This window comes from Drosophila willistoni, unplaced genomic scaffold (assembly GCF_018902025.1).
Source record: "Drosophila willistoni isolate 14030-0811.24 unplaced genomic scaffold, UCI_dwil_1.1 Seg863, whole genome shotgun sequence".
Taxonomy (NCBI): Eukaryota; Metazoa; Arthropoda; class Insecta; order Diptera; family Drosophilidae; genus Drosophila; species Drosophila willistoni.
Window position 1 is genome coordinate 42,456 of NW_025814760.1, and position 17,156 is coordinate 59,611.

General features: G+C 34.0%; 8 protein-coding genes and 3 pseudogenes across 8 annotated transcripts; 4 read left to right on the plus strand and 7 right to left on the minus strand.

Moving 5' to 3' along the window:
* Positions 1–513: 513 nt before the first annotated feature.
* Positions 514–1,214, plus strand: LOC124462044 (histone H2B). The gene has a single exon (XM_047013438.1). The coding sequence runs from the start codon at positions 793–795 to the stop codon at positions 1,162–1,164; it is 372 nt and encodes a 123-aa protein (XP_046869394.1). The 5' UTR covers positions 514–792; the 3' UTR covers positions 1,165–1,214.
* Positions 1,215–1,549: 335 nt separating this feature from the next.
* On the minus strand, positions 1,550–2,434 carry LOC124462039 (annotated as a pseudogene).
* Positions 2,435–3,689: 1,255 nt separating this feature from the next.
* Positions 3,690–4,100, minus strand: LOC124462047 (histone H3). Its single transcript, XM_047013440.1, has one exon. It carries the CDS (start codon positions 4,098–4,100, stop codon positions 3,690–3,692), a length of 411 nt encoding a protein of 136 aa, XP_046869396.1.
* Positions 4,101–5,136: 1,036 nt separating this feature from the next.
* LOC124462048 lies at positions 5,137–10,967 on the plus strand. Its single transcript, XM_047013441.1, has 3 exons — positions 5,137–5,484; positions 6,753–7,027; positions 10,579–10,967. The coding sequence occupies exons 1-3, from the start codon at positions 5,178–5,180 to the stop codon at positions 10,894–10,896; spliced, it is 900 nt and encodes a 299-aa protein (XP_046869397.1). The 5' UTR covers positions 5,137–5,177; the 3' UTR covers positions 10,897–10,967.
* LOC124462042 (histone H2A) lies at positions 6,017–6,505 on the minus strand. The gene has a single exon (XM_047013437.1). It carries the CDS (start codon positions 6,460–6,462, stop codon positions 6,088–6,090), a length of 375 nt encoding a protein of 124 aa, XP_046869393.1. The 5' UTR covers positions 6,463–6,505; the 3' UTR covers positions 6,017–6,087.
* Positions 6,562–7,095, plus strand: LOC124462043 (annotated as a pseudogene).
* Positions 9,784–10,334, minus strand: LOC124462040 (histone H3). The gene has a single exon (XM_047013435.1). The coding sequence runs from the start codon at positions 10,284–10,286 to the stop codon at positions 9,876–9,878; it is 411 nt and encodes a 136-aa protein (XP_046869391.1). The 5' UTR covers positions 10,287–10,334; the 3' UTR covers positions 9,784–9,875.
* Positions 10,968–11,421: 454 nt separating the features above from the next.
* LOC124462041 (histone H2A) lies at positions 11,422–11,933 on the minus strand. The gene has a single exon (XM_047013436.1). It carries the CDS (start codon positions 11,865–11,867, stop codon positions 11,493–11,495), a length of 375 nt encoding a protein of 124 aa, XP_046869392.1. The 5' UTR covers positions 11,868–11,933; the 3' UTR covers positions 11,422–11,492.
* Positions 11,934–12,046: 113 nt separating this feature from the next.
* LOC124462045 lies at positions 12,047–12,514 on the plus strand (annotated as a pseudogene).
* A 295-nt stretch (positions 12,515–12,809) lies between these two features.
* LOC124462046 (histone H1-like) lies at positions 12,810–13,713 on the minus strand. The gene has a single exon (XM_047013439.1). It carries the CDS (start codon positions 13,658–13,660, stop codon positions 12,911–12,913), a length of 750 nt encoding a protein of 249 aa, XP_046869395.1. The 5' UTR covers positions 13,661–13,713; the 3' UTR covers positions 12,810–12,910.
* A 1,466-nt stretch (positions 13,714–15,179) lies between these two features.
* LOC124462049 lies at positions 15,180–16,904 on the minus strand. Its single transcript, XM_047013442.1, has one exon. It carries the CDS (start codon positions 16,848–16,850, stop codon positions 15,180–15,182), a length of 1,671 nt encoding a protein of 556 aa, XP_046869398.1. The 5' UTR covers positions 16,851–16,904.
* Between the last annotated feature and the right edge of the window lie 252 nt (positions 16,905–17,156).

Below are 17,156 nucleotides of genomic sequence, written 5' to 3' on the forward strand. Positions count from 1 at the left end.
CATATACATAGATTTCGTAAGGCTCTCCTTACACATACACATACAATTTATATGCATGGATGGAAAACTGTATTAATTTCTTTTAATTTTTTGGTCGTCCTGAAAAGGACGGTTGTTTATGTTTGTTGTATGTACAAAGTTGTATTATTTTAAAGCAAGTATTAATTGATTTAAGCCTTCTTTTCGGTTTTCTTGGGCAGCAGTACAGCCTGAATGTTGGGTAGCACACCACCCTGTGCAATGGTTACGCCAGAAAGCAATTTGTTTAATTCCTCATCGTTGCGAATGGCCAATTGTAGATGACGAGGTATAATTCTGGTCTTTTTGTTGTCTCGTGCAGCATTACCAGCCAACTCAAGAACTTCAGCCGCCAAATATTCCATAACAGCAGCCAAATATACTGGAGCGCCAGCACCAACACGCTCGGCATAATTTCCTTTACGGAGTAAACGGTGAATACGGCCAACAGGAAACTGGGTCCCAGCTCGGTTCGAGCGAGACTTTGCCTTTCCCTTCACTTTGCCAGACATATTAGAATTTTTTTTTTTTTTCTGTTTTACACACTGTTCACTTTTCACACACAAATGTTGATGTTGATGTGGTACATTGTCGTTTTATTTATACCTTTTCCAACGACACACTCGCTCAACTAGGGGTTGATACTCAATAAATATATTTATCCAGAAAGCGATGCACAAAAAAAATGTATAAATTGAAGACGCACTAATGGTGGCATTTGTTAAAAGTGAATTGTGTTTTGTGAAATTTAAATTATTGAATTTGAAGTGAGAAATGCCGCCAAAAACTAGTGGAAAAGCAGCCAAGAAGGCTGGCAAGGCTCAAAAGAACATCACCAAGAATGACAAAAAGAAGAAGCGCAAGCGTAAGGAGAGCTATGCTATTTACATTTACAAAGTGTTAAAGCAAGTCCACCCAGACACTGGTATTTCTTCAAAAGCAATGAGCATAATGAATAGCTTTGTAAACGATATTTTTGAACGTATTGCTGCTGAGGCCTCCCGCTTGGCCCACTATAATAAGAGGTCGACCATCACCAGTCGCGAAATCCAAACGGCTGTTCGTTTGCTTTTGCCGGGTGAGCTTGCTAAGCACGCTGTTAGTGAGGGAACAAAAGCTGTCACCAAGTATACCAGCTCAAAATAAATGTCCCTAGCTTAAACACACGCTTCCTATTAAAAAAAAGGCCCTTTTCAGGGCCACAATTTTATATTAAAAAAGAATTAAGATATTTTTAATGGATATTGCAAAATACATGCAGCCAGTGGTAATGTGGATAAAAATCATTGTTGTTATTTTTATTTTAACCATTTCTGTTTATTGCAAGGCTAAACTGAAAAAATAAATGCACCTACATTAAATCAAAAAGACTCGTACAATATTAATATCTGTGTATGTTGCTAATATATACATACGTATGTATGAATGTATGTAAATTACATATTTGTAATTTTTAGAAAATTTGATTTTTTTTCTCTTGTTATATGGAATTGTAGCCCTGAGAAGGGCTGTGTTTAAATAAAATTGTAGATTTTCGTATTCGATATCTAAAATTTTTTCAATATTACGATTGCAATAAAGTATTAATTATTTACTTCTTGCTAGCAGTTGTCTTGGCTTTTGGCTTCTTGAGGGTAGCAGGAGCAGCTGCCTTTTTGGTTGCCTTTTTTGGTTTAGCCGATGATACGGCAACTGTTTTAGCTTTTGGCTTAGTTGAACTCGACTTAGATTTCGATGCGACAGGTTTGGATTTTACAGTTCCTGTTTTCTTAGCATCCTTTACCTTTACCTTTTCACTTTTCTTTTTCTCGGCTGTCTTTTTGGTTGCGACTGCCTTTTTGGCCTTTGGTTTCTTATCAACAGAGCCAGCACCAGTTATTTTTTTGCTACCGATTGCTTTCTTTTTAGCTGCTGCTGATTGAGTTACCTTTTTCGGTTTGCTTTTCTTTTCTACAGAGGCAACCTTTGGCTTCGGTTCCTTTTTAGCGGCAGCAGACAGTTTAAATGAACCAGAGGCACCCTTTCCTTTTGTTTGGATCAGTTTACCATTTCCGACAGCTGACTTTAAGTACCTCTTGATAAATGGTGCAAGTTTCTGGGCATCGCACTTGTATATTTTGGCACTAATATATTTTTTGATTGCCAGTAGTGAGGAGCCACCACGTTCCTTTAAGTTTTTAATCGAAGCGTCTACCATTTGTTGAGTTGGTGGATGCGATGGTGGAGCAGTTGATTTTTTGGCCTTTGTTGACGACGCTACCGATGTTTTTTGGCAGCCACCTTCTTATCAACTGATGCCGTTGCTGGTGCTGTTGGGCCAGCCACAGGAGATGCTGATGTTGCTGCTACTGAATCAGACATTATACACTTTATTATCAAACAAATATATATCACCAAATACACTTTTAAATATAATGATTGTATGAAAATTTCGCTATGACATAGGCCCTCATTCAAATGAGAATCGAGGAGGACGGCCGTATGAACATGTCTTTGGTATTGGACGATTAAAATGTTTTAGTTTTGTTAAATAGTGCTCGTATATTGCTGTTTTCACTCTTAATAATAACAAAATTTATAAAAATTATTTTCTCACAATATTAATAATTGTTGTAGAATTTATATTCCAATCTTTTTTTATATATAATTTCATGGATTCATTTTGAATAGGCAATCAAATTTCAACTATATGTATTACAGAATGCAATTTTCCCATGTATAAAAAATAAAAAAAATCAAAATTTTAAAAAAATTATTCATTTGTTATAAAAATTTCAACAATTTACTTTAGATAATAATCAAAAAATTTAGAGTTATATAATTTATTCATATTCTAAAATTGTATTGTAATTGACTCTATGCGGTGAAAAATTACCAATTTTGCAAAGTGCATGCAATATTAGTTTTTGGTATTGAAAAAATAAAAATATTTATTAAAAAGAAATCAAAAAATTAATATTTATATAATTGTTTTTTTAATTAACTTTATTACTTAATTTGTTGCTAATGCCATAAACAGTGTGCTAAAATTTAAACTATTATAATTATTCCTGTTAGTAGAACCATCAATTGAAGAAATTTGTATACACTTTTTTTGTTAGCTAACAGGCAAAATAATAATACAATAAATAATTATTAATCATTTAAAAATCTTGCTAAGCCTAACAATTAAACTAAACGTGTAGGATGGAAAAAATTATTTTTTTTATTTTATTTTAATTTAGGTAATTTAAAAATCCAATATTGATTTTTATGCTTTTTATATTTATTATAAATTAATGTTGTGTCCTTGCGCTTTTTGATTAGTATATACAAAATCAAAATTGATTAAGTTCAAATCGATCTGTATATAAATGTCAGACCTTTAAAAATATAAACAAAAATGATTGAATATTAAAGCTGGATATCTATATGACTAGTACATAACCATTATATGCCCAATATAACGGTTTTATAATAATTAAATGACATATATAATATATTTATACTCATAACCGAATAAAACACATTGAATAATAATAAGTCAAGTTTAATTAAGAAAATAATAATCTCAATATCGACATGACTAGTTTGTGGTCCTGAAAAGGACCGATTTGTATTAAAAATGCGCTTTGCGTTAAAATTGTGTTCGAAATAGTTACTCTGACGGTAACTACACGAGTAGATTTAATTTAAGCACGCTCGCCTCGAATACGTCTGGCTAGTTGAATATCCTTAGGCATTATGGTCACTCGTTTGGCATGGATTGCACACAAGTTAGTATCTTCAAATAGGCCAACCAAATAGGCTTCGCTAGCTTCTTGTAAAGCCATAACTGCAGAACTCTGGAAACGCAAGTCGGTTTTAAAGTCCTGAGCGATTTCACGCACTAAACGCTGGAATGGCAATTTGCGAATGAGCAGTTCTGTGCTCTTCTGGTAACGACGGATTTCACGGAGGGCAACAGTACCGGGACGGTAACGATGTGGTTTCTTTACACCACCGGTTGCTGGAGCACTCTTACGTGCTGCTTTAGTAGCCAGCTGCTTCCTTGGCGCCTTGCCACCAGTCGATTTTCGAGCAGTTTGCTTAGTACGAGCCATGTTTTCACTACACTTTTTATACCCTTGCAAAAAGGGTATATTAATTTTGGTCAGAAGTGTGCAACGCATAGAAGGATGCATCTCCAACCATATAAAGTATATATATTCTTGATCAGCACGACGAGACGAGTTCAAATAGCCGTCCGTCCGTCCGTCCGTCTGGATCAACGCAAACTCCTCTTAGACCGTAAGAGCTACAGAGCAAGGATACAATTTTGCATGTAAGCTTGTATATACTGCAGGCGTTGTATATCTCGGATTCAGCAGGATCGGATCACTATATCATATAGCTCCCATACAAATGATAAAGTCACGAACAATGACTTTTCTTAATAACTTTGTTATTTTCTGAGCTATTGTGAAATTTAATATTCGTGAGTTAATTACACATATAAACGACTGTGCTAAATTTGATCAAGATCGGGTGACTATATCATATACCTCCCATAGGAACGATCTTTCGAAAACAGTGACTTTTGTCAATAACTTCGTTACTTTTGACGCGATTGCTTTCAAATTAAACACATGTTAGTTTATTATATCTGTTAATGACTGTGCCGAATTTGATAAAGATCGGGTAACTATATCATATAGCTCCCATAGGAACGATCGGTGGAAAACAGTGACTTTGATCAATATCTTAGTTTATTCCTATGCTAAGATTGTAGGCCGTTCTTTCGGAAACATTAGCCTTTTTAGCTTAAACGTTTTTCCACTTTTGATGGCTATAGGTAAGGAAAGAGTTACCAAAAATGTTGCAAGGGTATACAAACTTTGACGCGGTCGAAGTTAGCCCCGGCCCTGTGGTTTTTTTTATGTTCACTCTTCACTGTTCAAAACACAATAAACAATCCAGCTCGTTTGGTGCCTGCTTTTATAGCAAAATCAGGGTGGGTTAGAAAGAGAAAGAGAGAAAAACATTCGCGTTCACTTTCTGACGAAGCATCTGAGCGAGATGCAACATATTTCTTACTCTCTCGTGTTTTCTTGATTTTTGGTATAAATAGAAGCGATGGCAACACATACAGCATTCTGACTCTTGTGCAGTGCGTTTATAGTGAAAAGTGAAAAATAAAAATGACTGGTCGTGGCAAAGGTGGAAAAGGATTGGGAAAGGGTGGTGCTAAGCGTCATCGTAAAGTATTGCGTGATAATATTCAAGGTATCACGAAGCCCGCTATCCGCCGTTTGGCTCGTCGTGGCGGTGTGAAGCGAATTTCTGGTCTTATCTATGAGGAAACTCGTGGTGTCCTAAAGGTATTTCTTGAAAATGTAATCCGCGATGCAGTAACCTACACGGAACATGCCAAAAGGAAGACAGTCACTGCGATGGATGTTGTATACGCATTGAAGAGACAGGGCCGCACTCTTTATGGATTCGGTGGTTAAAATATTTATAAACACCAAAATGTATTAACTACAAATTATGCCCTTCAAAAAATCGGTCCTTTTCAGGACCACTAAAGTTATTAATCAAAAGAGAAAAGAAAAAAATAGTATGTGTTCTTGTTTTATCAATTTTAAATTTTATAATAAAAAAAATAAAACCGGTTTAATAATCATTTGAGTTTATACATATGTATATACATGTACAAAAATTAATAAAATTATTATTAAAAAAAAAACAACAAAACACAAAGAATTTATACACAAAATCTCCATATTTTTAGTTGCATAAGAACCGAATCTACAATATAAAATTATTAATATTAAACTATCTGATGTGTCAAACAAATAATGAACGATGAAACAAACAAATACATTGAATATGTACATATCTCTAATGTAAATAAATAAAGCAAATTGTCACATATGCACATATACATAGATTCCGTAAGGCTCTCCTTACACATACACATACAATTTATATGCATGGATGGAAAACTGTATTAATTTCTTTTAATTTTTTGGTCGTCCTGAAAAGGACGGTTGTTTATGTTTGTTGTATGTATAAAGTTGTATTATTTTAAAGCAAGTATTAATTGATTTAAGCCTTCTTTTCGGTTTTCTTGGGCAGCAGTACAGCCTGAATGTTGGGTAGCACACCACCCTGTGCAATGGTTACGCCAGAAAGCAATTTGTTTAATTCCTCATCGTTGCGAATGGCCAATTGTAGATGACGAGGTATAATTCTGGTCTTTTTGTTGTCTCGTGCAGCATTACCAGCCAACTCAAGAACTTCAGCCGCCAAATATTCCATAACAGCAGCCAAATATACTGGAGCGCCAGCACCAACACGCTCGGCATAATTTCCTTTACGGAGTAAACGGTGAATACGGCCAACAGGAAACTGGAGCCCAGCTCGGTTCGAGCGAGACTTTGCCTTTCCCTTCACTTTGCCACCTTTACCACGACCAGACATATTAGAATTTTTTTTTTTTTTCTGTTTTACACACTGTTCACTTTTCACACACAAATGTTGATGTTGATGTGGTACATTGTCGTTTTATTTATACCTTTTCCAACGACACACTCGCTCAACTAGGGGTTGATACTCAATAAATATATTTATCCAGAAAGCGATGCACAAAAAAAATGTATAAATTGAAGACGCACTAATGGTGGCATTTGTTAAAAGTGAATTGTGTTTTGTGAAATTTAAATTATTGAATTTGAAGTGAGAAATGCCGCCAAAAACTAGTGGATAAGCAGCCAAGAAGGCTGGCAAGGCTCAAAAGAACATCACCAAGAATGACAAAAAGAAGAAGCGCAAGCGTAAGGAGAGCTATGCTATTTACATTTACAAAGTGTTAAAGCAAGTCCACCCAGACACTGGTATTTCTTCAAAAGCAATGAGCATAATGAATAGCTTTGTAAACGATATTTTTGAACGTATTGCTGCTGAGGCCTCCCGCTTGGCCCACTACAATAAGAGGTCGACCATCACCAGTCGCGAAATCCAAACGGCTGTTCGTTTGCTTTTGCGGGTGAGCTTGCTAAGCACGCTGTTAGTGAGGGAACAAAAGCTGTCACCAAGTATACCAGCTCAAAATAAATGTCCTAGCTTAAACACACGCTTCCTATTAAAAAAAAGGCCTTTCAGGGCACAATTTATATTAAAAAAGAATTAAGATATTTTTAATGGATATTGCAAATACATGCAGCCAGTGTAATGTGGATAAAATCATTTGTTATTTTATTTAACCATTCTGTTTATGCAAGGCTAACTGAAAAAAAAATGCACTACATTAAATCAAAAAGATCTACAATATTAATATCGTGTATTGCTAAATGTACATACGTATGTATGAATGTATGTAAATTACTATTTGTAATTTTAGAAATTTGATTTTTTTTTCTCTTGTTATATGGAATTGTAGCCTGAGAAGGCTGTGTTTAAATAAATTTTAGATTTTCGTATTCGATACTAAAATTTTTCAATATTACGATTGCAATAAAGTATTATATTAATTATTTAAAAACATTTTGTATTATTGTCATTGTTTATGGCTAAACTGAAAAAAAAATGCACCTACATTAAATCAAAAAGACTCGTACAATATTAATATCTGTGTATGTTGCTAATATGTACATACGTATGTATGAATGTATGTAAATTACATATTGTAATTTTAGAAAATTTGATTTTTTTTCTCTTGTTATATGGAATTGTAGCCCTGAGAAGGGCTGTGTTTAAATAAATTTTAGATTTTCGTATTCGATACTAAAATTTTTCAATATTACGATTGCATAAAGTATTAATATTTACTTCTTGCTAGCAGTTGTCTTGGCTTTTGGCTTCTTGACGGTAGCAGAGCAGCTGCCTTTTGTTGCCTTTTTTGGTTTAGCGATGATACGCAACTGTTTTAGCTTTTGGCTTAGTTGAACTCGACTTAGATTTCGATGCGACAGTTTGGATTTTACAGTTCCTGTTTTCTTAGCATCCTTTACCTTTACCTTTTCACTTTTCTTTTCTCGGCTGTCTTTTGGTTGCGACTGCCTTTTTGGCCTTTGGTTTCTTATCAACAGAGCCAGCACCAGTTATTTTTTGCTACCGATTGCTTTCTTTTTAGCTGCTGCTGATTGAGTTACCTTTTTCGGTTTGCTTTTCTTTTCTACAGAGGCAACCTTTGGCTTCGGTTCCTTTTTAGCGGCAGCAGACAGTTTAAATGAACCAGAGGCACCCTTTCCTTTTGTTTGGATCAGTTTACCATTTCCGACAGCTGACTTTAAGTACCTCTTGATAAATGGTGCAAGTTTCTGGGCATCGCACTTGTATGTGGCACTAATATATTTTTTGATTGCCAGTAGTGAGGAGCCACCACGTTCCTTTAAGTTTTTAATCGAAGCGTCTACCATTTGTTGAGTTGGTGGATGCGATGGTGGAGCAGTTGATTTTTTGGCCTTTGTTGACGACGCTGCCGATGTTTTTTTGGCAGCCACCTTCTTATCAACTGATGCCGTTGCTGGTGCTGTTGGGCCAGCCACAGGAGATGCTGATGTTGCTGCTACTGAATCAGACATTATACACTTTATTATCAAACAAATATATATCACCAAATACACTTTTAAATATAATGATTGTATGAAAATTTCGCTATGACATAGGCCCTCATTCAAATGAGAATCGAGGAGGACGGCCGTATGAACATGTCTTTGGTATTGGACGATTAAAATGTTTTAGTTTTGTTAAATAGTGCTCGTATATTGCTGTTTTCACTCTTAATAATAACAAAATTTATAAAAATTATTTTCTCACAATATTAATAATTGTTGTAGAATTTATATTCCAATATTTTTTTATATATAATTTCATGGATTCATTTTGAATAGGCAATCAAATTTCAACTATATGTATTACAGAATGCAATTTTCCCATGTAACCCTACATAAAAAATAGAAAAAATCAAAATTTTAAAAAAATTATTCATTTGTTATGAAATTTCAACAATTTACTTTAGATAATAATCAAAAAATTTAGAGTTATATAATTTATTCATATTCTAAAATTGTATTGTAATTGACTCTATGCGGTGAAAAATTACCAATTTGCAAAGTGCATGCATATTAGTTTTTGGTATTGAAAAAATAAAAATATTTATTAAAAAGAAATCAAAAAATTAATATTTATATAATTGTTTTTTTAATTAACTTTATTATTTAATTTGTTGCTAATGCCATAAACAGTGTGCTAAAATTAAACTATTATAATTATTCCTGTTAGTAGAACCATCAATTGAAGAAATTTGTATACACTTTTTTTGTTAGCTAACAGGCAAAATAATAATACAATAAATAATTATTAATCATTTAAAAATCTTGCTAAGCCTAACAATTAAACTAAACGTGTAGGATGGAAAAAATTATTTTTTTTATTTTATTTTAATTTAGGTAATTTAAAAATCCAATATTGATTTTTATGCTTTTTATATTTATTATAAATTAATGTTGTGTCCTTGCGCTTTTTGATTAGTATATACAAAATCAAAATTGATTAAGTTCAAATCGATCTGTATATAAATGTCAGACCTTTAAAAATATAAACAAAAATGATTGAATATTAAAGCTGGATATCTATATGACTAGTACATAACCATTATATGCCCAATATAACGGTTTTATAATAATTAAATGACATATATAATATATTTATACTCATAACCGAATAAAACACATTGAATAATAAATCAAGTTTAATTAAGAAAATAATAATCTCAATATCGACATGACTAGTTTGTGGTCCTGAAAAGGACCGATTTGTATTAAAAATGCGCTTTGCGTTAAAATTGTGTTCGAAATAGTTACTCTGACGGTAACTACACGAGTAGATTTAATTTAAGCACGCTCGCCTCGAATACGTCTGGCTAGTTGAATATCCTTAGGCATTATGGTCACTCGTTTGGCATGGATTGCACACAAGTTAGTATCTTCAAATAGGCCAACCAAATAGGCTTCGCTAGCTTCTTGTAAAGCCATAACTGCAGAACTCTGGAAACGCAAGTCGGTTTTAAAGTCCTGAGCGATTTCACGCACTAAACGCTGGAATGGCAATTTGCGAATGAGCAGTTCTGTGCTCTTCTGGTAACGACGGATTTCACGGAGGGCAACAGTACCGGGACGGTAACGATGTGGTTTCTTTACACCACCGGTTGCTGGAGCACTCTTACGTGCTGCTTTAGTAGCCAGCTGCTTCCTTGGCGCCTTGCCACCAGTCGATTTTCGAGCAGTTTGCTTAGTACGAGCCATGTTTTCACTACACTTTTTTTTTTTTTTATGTTCACTCTTCACTGTTCAAAACACAATAAACAAGCCAGCTCGTTTGGTGCCTGCTTTTATAGCAAAATCAGGGTGGGTTAGAAAGAGAAAGAGAGAAAAACATTCGCGTTCACTTTCTGACGAAGCATCTGAGCGAGATGCAACATATTTCTTACTCTCTCGTGTTTTCTTGATTTTTGGTATAAATAGAAGCGATGGCAACACATACAGCATTAGTTTATTTCTGACTCTTGTGCAGTGCGTTTATAGTGAAAAGTGAAAAATAAAAATGACTGGTCGTGGCAAAGGTGGAAAAGGATTGGGAAAGGGTGGTGCTAAGCGTCATCGTAAAGTATTGCGTGATAATATTCAAGGTATCACGAAGCCCGCTATCCGCCGTTTGGCTCGTCGTGGCGGTGTGAAGCGAATTTCTGGTCTTATCTATGAGGAAACTCGTGGTGTCCTAAAGGTATTTCTTGAAAATGTAATCCGCGATGCAGTAACCTACACGGAACATGCCAAAAGGAAGACAGTCACTGCGATGGATGTTGTATACGCATTGAAGAGACAGGGCCGCACTCTTTATGGATTCGGTGGTTAAAATATTTATAAACACCAAAATGTATTAACTACAAATTATGCCCTTCAAAAAATCGGTCCTTTTCAGGACCACTAAAGTTATTAATCAAAAGAGAAAAGAAAAAAATAGTATGTGTTCTTGTTTTATCAATTTTAAATTTTATAATAAAAAAAATAAAACCGGTTTAATAATCATTTGAGTTTATACATATGTATATACATGTACAAAATTAATAAAATTATTATTAAAAAAAAACAACAAAACACAAAGAATTTATACACAAAATCTCCATATTTTTAGTTGCATAAGAACCGAATCTACAATATAAAATTATTAATATTAAACTATCTGATGTGTCAAACAAATAATGAACGATGAAACAAACAAATATATTGAATATGTACATATCTCTAATGTAAATAAATAAAGCAAATTGTCACATATGCACATATACATAGATTCCGTAAGGCTCTCCTTACACATACACATACAATTTATATGCATGGATGGAAAACTGTATTAATTTCTTTTAATTTTTTGGTCGTCCTGAAAAGGACGGTTGTTTATGTTTGTTGTATGTACAAAGTTGTATTATTTTAAAGCAAGTATTAATTGGTTTAAGCCTTCTTTTCGGTTTTCTTGGGCAGAAGTACAGCCTGAATGTTGGGTAGCACACCACCCTGTGCAATGGTTACGCCAGAAAGCAATTTGTTTAATTCCTCATCGTTGCGAATGGCCAATTGTAGATGACGAGGTATAATTCTGGTCTTTTTGTTGTCTCGTGCAGCATTACCAGCCAACTCAAGAACTTCAGCCGCCAAATATTCCATAACAGCAGCCAAATATACTGGAGCGCCAGCACCAACACGCTCGGCATAATTTCCTTTACGGAGTAAACGGTGAATACGGCCAACAGGAAACTGGAGCCCAGCTCGGTTCGAGCGAGACTTTGCCTTTCCCTTCACTTTGCCACCTTTACCACGACCAGACATATTAGAATTTTTTTTTTTTTTTCTGTTTTACACACTGTTCACTTTTCACACACAAATGTTGATGTTGATGTGGTACATTGTCGTTTTATTTATACCTTTTCCAAAGACACACTCGCTCAACTAGGGGTTGATACTCAATAAATATATTTATCCAGAAAGCGATGCACAAAAAAAAAGTGAATTGTGTTTTGTGAAATTTAAATTATTGAATTTGAAGTGAGAAATGCCGCCAAAAACTAGTGGAAAAGCAGCCAAGAAGGCTGGCAAGGCTCAAAAGAACATCACCAAGAATGACAAAAGAAGAAGCGCAAGCGTAAGGAGAGCTATGCTATTTACATTTACAAAGTGTTAAAGCAAGTCCACCCAGACACTGGTATTTCTTCAAAAGCAATGAGCATAATGAATAGCTTTGTAAACGATATTTTTGAACGTATTGCTGCTGAGGCCTCCCGCTTGGCCCACTACAATAAGAGGTCGACCATCACCAGTCGCGAAATCCAAACGGCTGTTCGTTTGCTTTTGCCGGGTGAGCTTGCTAAGCACGCTGTTAGTGAGGGAACAAAAGCTGTCACCAAGTATACCAGCTCAAAATAAAAATGTCCCTAGCTTAAACACACGCTTCCTATTAAAAAAAAGGCCCTTTTCAGGGCCACAATTTTATATTAAAAAAGAATTAAGATATTTTTAATGGATATTGCAAAATACATGCAGCCAGTGGTAATGTGGATAAAAATCATTGTTGTTATTTTTATTTTAACCATTTCTGTTTATTGCAAGGCTAAACTGAAAAAAAAAATGCACCTACATTAAATCAAAAAGACTCGTACAATATTAATATCTGTGTATGTTGCTAATATGTACATACGTATGTATGAATGTATGTAAATTACATATTTGTAATTTTTAGAAAATTTGATTTTTTTTTTCTCTTGTTATATGGAATTGTAGCCCTGAGAAGGGCTGTGTTTAAATAAAATTTTAGATTTTCGTATTCGATATCTAAAATTTTTTCAATATTACGATTGCAATAAAGTATTAATTATTTACTTCTTGCTAGCAGTTGTCTTGGCTTTTGGCTTCTTGACGGTAGCAGCAGCAGCTGCCTTTTTGGTTGCCTTTTTTGGTTTAGCCGATGATACGGCAACTGTTTTAGCTTTTGGCTTAGTTGAACTCGACTTAGATTTCGATGCGACAGGTTTGGATTTTACAGTTCCTGTTTTCTTAGCATCCTTTACCTTTACCTTTTCACTTTTCTTTTTCTCGGCTGTCTTTTTGGCCTTTGGTTTCTTATCAACAGAGCCAGCACCAGTTATTTTTTTGCTACCGATTGCTTTCTTTTTAGCTGCTGCTGATTGAGTTACCTTTTTCGGTTTGCTTTTCTTTTCTACAGAGGCAACCTTTGGCTTCGGTTCCTTTTTAGCGGCAGCAGACAGTTTAAATGAACCAGAGGCACCCTTTCCTTTTGTTTGGATCAGTTTACCATTTCCGACAGCTGACTTTAAGTACCTCTTGATAAATGGTGCAAGTTTCTGGGCATCGCACTTGTATGTGGCACTAATATATTTTTTGATTGCCAGTAGTGAGGAGCCACCACGTTCCTTTAAGTTTTTAATCGAAGCGTCTACCATTTGTTGAGTTGGTGGATGCGATGGTGGAGCAGTTGATTTTTTGGCCTTTGTTGACGACGCTGCCGATGTTTTTTTGGCAGCCACCTTCTTATCAACTGATGCCGTTGCTGGTGCTGTTGGGCCAGCCACAGGAGATGCTGATGTTGCTGCTACTGAATCAGACATTATACACTTTATTATCAAACAAATATATATCACCAAATACACTTTTAAATATAATGATTGTATGAAAATTTCGCTATGACATAGGCCCTCATTCAAATGAGAATCGAGGAGGACGGCCGTATGAACATGTCTTTGGTATTGGACGATTAAAATGTTTTAGTTTTGTTAAATAGTGCTCGTATATTGCTGTTTTCACTCTTAATAATAACAAAATTTATAAAAATTATTTTCTCACAATATTAATAATTGTTGTAGAATTTATATTCCAATATTTTTTTATATATAATTTCATGGATTCATTTTGAATAGGCAATCAAATTTCAACTATATGTATTACAGAATGCAATTTTCCCATGTAACCCTACATAAAAAATAGAAAAAATCAAAATTTTAAAAAAATTATTCATTTGTTATAAAATTTCAACAATTTACTTTAGATAATAATCAAAAAATTTAGAGTTATATAATTTATTCATATTCTAAAATTGTATTGTAATTGACTCTATGCGGTGAAAAATTACCAATTTTGCAAAGTGCATGCAATATTAGTTTTTGGTATTGAAAAAATAAAAATATTTATTAAAAAGAAATCAAAAAATTAATATTTATATAATTGTTTTTTTAATTAACTTTATTATTTAATTTGTTGCTAATGCCATAAACAGTGTGCTAAAAATTAAACTATTATAATTATTCCTGTTAGTAGAACCATCAATTGAAGAAATTTGTATACACTTTTTTTGTTAGCTAACAGGCAAAATAATAATACAATAAATAATTATTAATCATTTAAAAATCTTGCTAAGCCTAACAATTAAACTAAACGTGTAGGATGGAAAAAATTATTTTTTTTATTTTATATATAAAATTTATTTTTGATCAGGCTTTAGGTCATTTTTTCCAAATAAAAATGAAACATTGTTTTATTTGTTTATTTCCGATATATTTCGGTTGCGCAGCGGCAACCGTCTTCAGGGCAACTACAATAAAATACAAGAACATTTAACAATTATGTGACAATCAACAAAATCTTTTGTAACATACATTATTTAACACGTCAGCACCGTTTGACGTGGAGTTACGAACTAATTCTTGTCAAGTAAATGTCTGTATATGTGAGCGCAGTTGTCAGTATCAGTCTTAAAGTTAAGTCGTGTGGCGCTCGGTGTATTGATGATATATAGCATCTCCATCGTGAACCTTTTGTTATAGTGCCGCTCTTCATCTAATATTGTCGTCTCTTCGAAATTCGGTGCATGGCCACTCGTTGCACAGTGTGTCATTAGTGCTGTTTTTGGTGTGTCTGTGTAATGCCTCATTTTATAGTCCGATTTGTGTTGGGAAATCCTAGTTTTTAATTTTGATTTTGTCGTCCCTATGTATATCTTATTGCACGGTATGTTTCCTTGTCCATTGCATGGGATTTTGTATATCACATTGCTTCTATTAGTCATCTCTATTTTGGATTTTGTTTTGTTGAATACATATTTGAGGGTATTGTCCGGTTTATGTGCTATTTTTATTCTATCTTTGTCATAACAATCCGAATGTGATAGTCTTTCCGATAATTTTGGTACATAAGTGACCGATATATATGTTTTTCATTCTTAGTTTTGTCAATGGTGGATTTATGTTTTTTAAATAATGTCCTGATTACGTTATCCGGAAAATCATTGTCCTTTAAAATATTTATTATTTCCATCTTCGTTTCTTTATGGTATATTTTATCCGAAATGTTCAGCATCCGTTGGATACAGCTCCTTGCTGTATTTATTATCATCGTCTTGGGGTGTTTTGAGTTGAAATTGATGATTCGTCCTGATGCTGTTGGCTTCCTGTACCATTTTAGTTTTAATTCGTTTCCTCGTCTGATGACCAAAGAGTCCAAATACGCCAGTTTTCCATTGTCTTCCAGCTCCATAGTGAATTTTATATTCCTGTCAAATGAATTTAGGGTATCCAGTGTTTTATCGATGTCATCTTGGTGTATAATTGAAAAAATATCGTCTACATATTTCGTCAATAATCTTGGTGGTCTGGTTAGTTTATCCATTGTGGTGTCCAGAAGATTTTCCATAACGATGTCCGCAATCACAGGTGAGGCCGGAGATCCCATCGGCATTCCTTTTAATTGTATAAATGTTTGGTCCTTGTAGGTAAAATATCTATTCTCTTGGATGCAGAATTTTACTATTTCCATAAATAAAGCTTTTGGTATCTTTGTGTATTCCTGTATTTTAGTCCATTTTTTCCTGATTGTGTCTAATGCTAAATCCGTTGGTATGCTTGGAAATAATGATACCACGTCAAACGAAATTAATTGTTCATCGTTACAAATGTAAGTGTTATTTATGCGTTGTTTGAATTCAGTTGTGTTTTTTATGTTATATTTTGAGTCCAATGTTATATTCCTTAAAATTTGTATAATGTATTTACAAAGTCCATAGGATGGTGAGCCAATTGATGAACAAATTGGTCTTAATGGTGTTCCTTCTTTGTGTATTTTTGGTAGTCCATATATTCTTGGAGAGATCGCCGTAGTTGTCGTCATTCTGTTCTTTTCAATCTTTGAGATAACACCCATCTTATGTAGTTTGTCCACCAGATTGTTGTTCTTTGTCTGTAATCGTGTTGTTGGGTCTTTCCTGAGGATTCTATAGGTGTTTAGATCCGACAAAATGTCCATCATTCTATGGTCATAATCAATCTTTTTCATTGCTACCGTTTTGTTTCCTTTGTCAGATGTTAATATCAAAATATCGTCATGTTGTTTAAGAAATTTGTATGTCCGTTGAGTTGTATTTAATATTGCACGATCTGTTGCATTTATGTATTTCATCGCTCTATGCTCTTTAACCATTAAAGAGAATGCAGTACGCGCTGCCTCTTGTTTCTCTTTTTCCTTAATTGTCTGAACTATTTCTTCTCCATCGGCAATGTATTTAATGAGAGGGAGCTTCTCGTGTTCTATGGGAAGAGCAAACTTTGGACCCTTTGAAAGTAATGATTTTATATCCGGCGGGAATTCCAATTCTGTCTCATTTACAAACCAATCGTCAGTTCTGTTGTTGTTCAAGAGAGCAAAGTTCCGTTTGTTGTTTAGTTTCTCATGTTTCATTTCATGATGTTCTCGCACTGTTTTTGTTAGTCTTTTTACTGCGTTTTGTTCTCTCTCCAAAAATGCGCTCATGCTCTGTTCGTCCAGCTGTTTTCCAAGAGTTTTTGTTGTCTCAGCTAATTTGTTGTTGATTCTTATGAGAGTGTTATGTTTATGTTTTATAAGAAGGTTTATATTTTGTGTGAAAGAAATATGTATATCTGTCCAATGTTTTGTTAATGTCTGCGAAATGTGTTATTGTCAAACTTAAAAATATTATCACATCGTGTGGTATTTTTGATAAAATTGGGAATTAATTTAGATTTTCTACATTTTAACAGAAATTTTAACTACTTTTCAGTCTTACTGATTTCTTGGAGATAGTCTGATGTCTATTAA

Coding starts and splice junctions, on each gene's coding strand:
- LOC124462044 (XM_047013438.1), top strand. CDS start 793: ATGCCGCCAAAAACTAGTGGAAAAGCAGCCAAGAAGGCTGGCAAGGCT.
- LOC124462047 (XM_047013440.1), bottom strand. CDS start 4,100: ATGGCTCGTACTAAGCAAACTGCTCGAAAATCGACTGGTGGCAAGGCG.
- LOC124462048 (XM_047013441.1), top strand. CDS start 5,178: ATGACTGGTCGTGGCAAAGGTGGAAAAGGATTGGGAAAGGGTGGTGCT. Junction 5,485..6,752: donor CACTCTTTATGGATTCGGTG/GTTAAAATATTT, acceptor GTGGATAAGCAG/CCAAGAAGGCTGGCAAGGCT. Junction 7,028..10,578: donor CTGTTCGTTTGCTTTTGCGG/GTGAGCTTGCTA, acceptor GAAAAGTGAAAA/ATAAAAATGACTGGTCGTGG.
- LOC124462042 (XM_047013437.1), bottom strand. CDS start 6,462: ATGTCTGGTCGTGGTAAAGGTGGCAAAGTGAAGGGAAAGGCAAAGTCT.
- LOC124462040 (XM_047013435.1), bottom strand. CDS start 10,286: ATGGCTCGTACTAAGCAAACTGCTCGAAAATCGACTGGTGGCAAGGCG.
- LOC124462041 (XM_047013436.1), bottom strand. CDS start 11,867: ATGTCTGGTCGTGGTAAAGGTGGCAAAGTGAAGGGAAAGGCAAAGTCT.
- LOC124462046 (XM_047013439.1), bottom strand. CDS start 13,660: ATGTCTGATTCAGTAGCAGCAACATCAGCATCTCCTGTGGCTGGCCCA.
- LOC124462049 (XM_047013442.1), bottom strand. CDS start 16,850: ATGAGCGCATTTTTGGAGAGAGAACAAAACGCAGTAAAAAGACTAACA.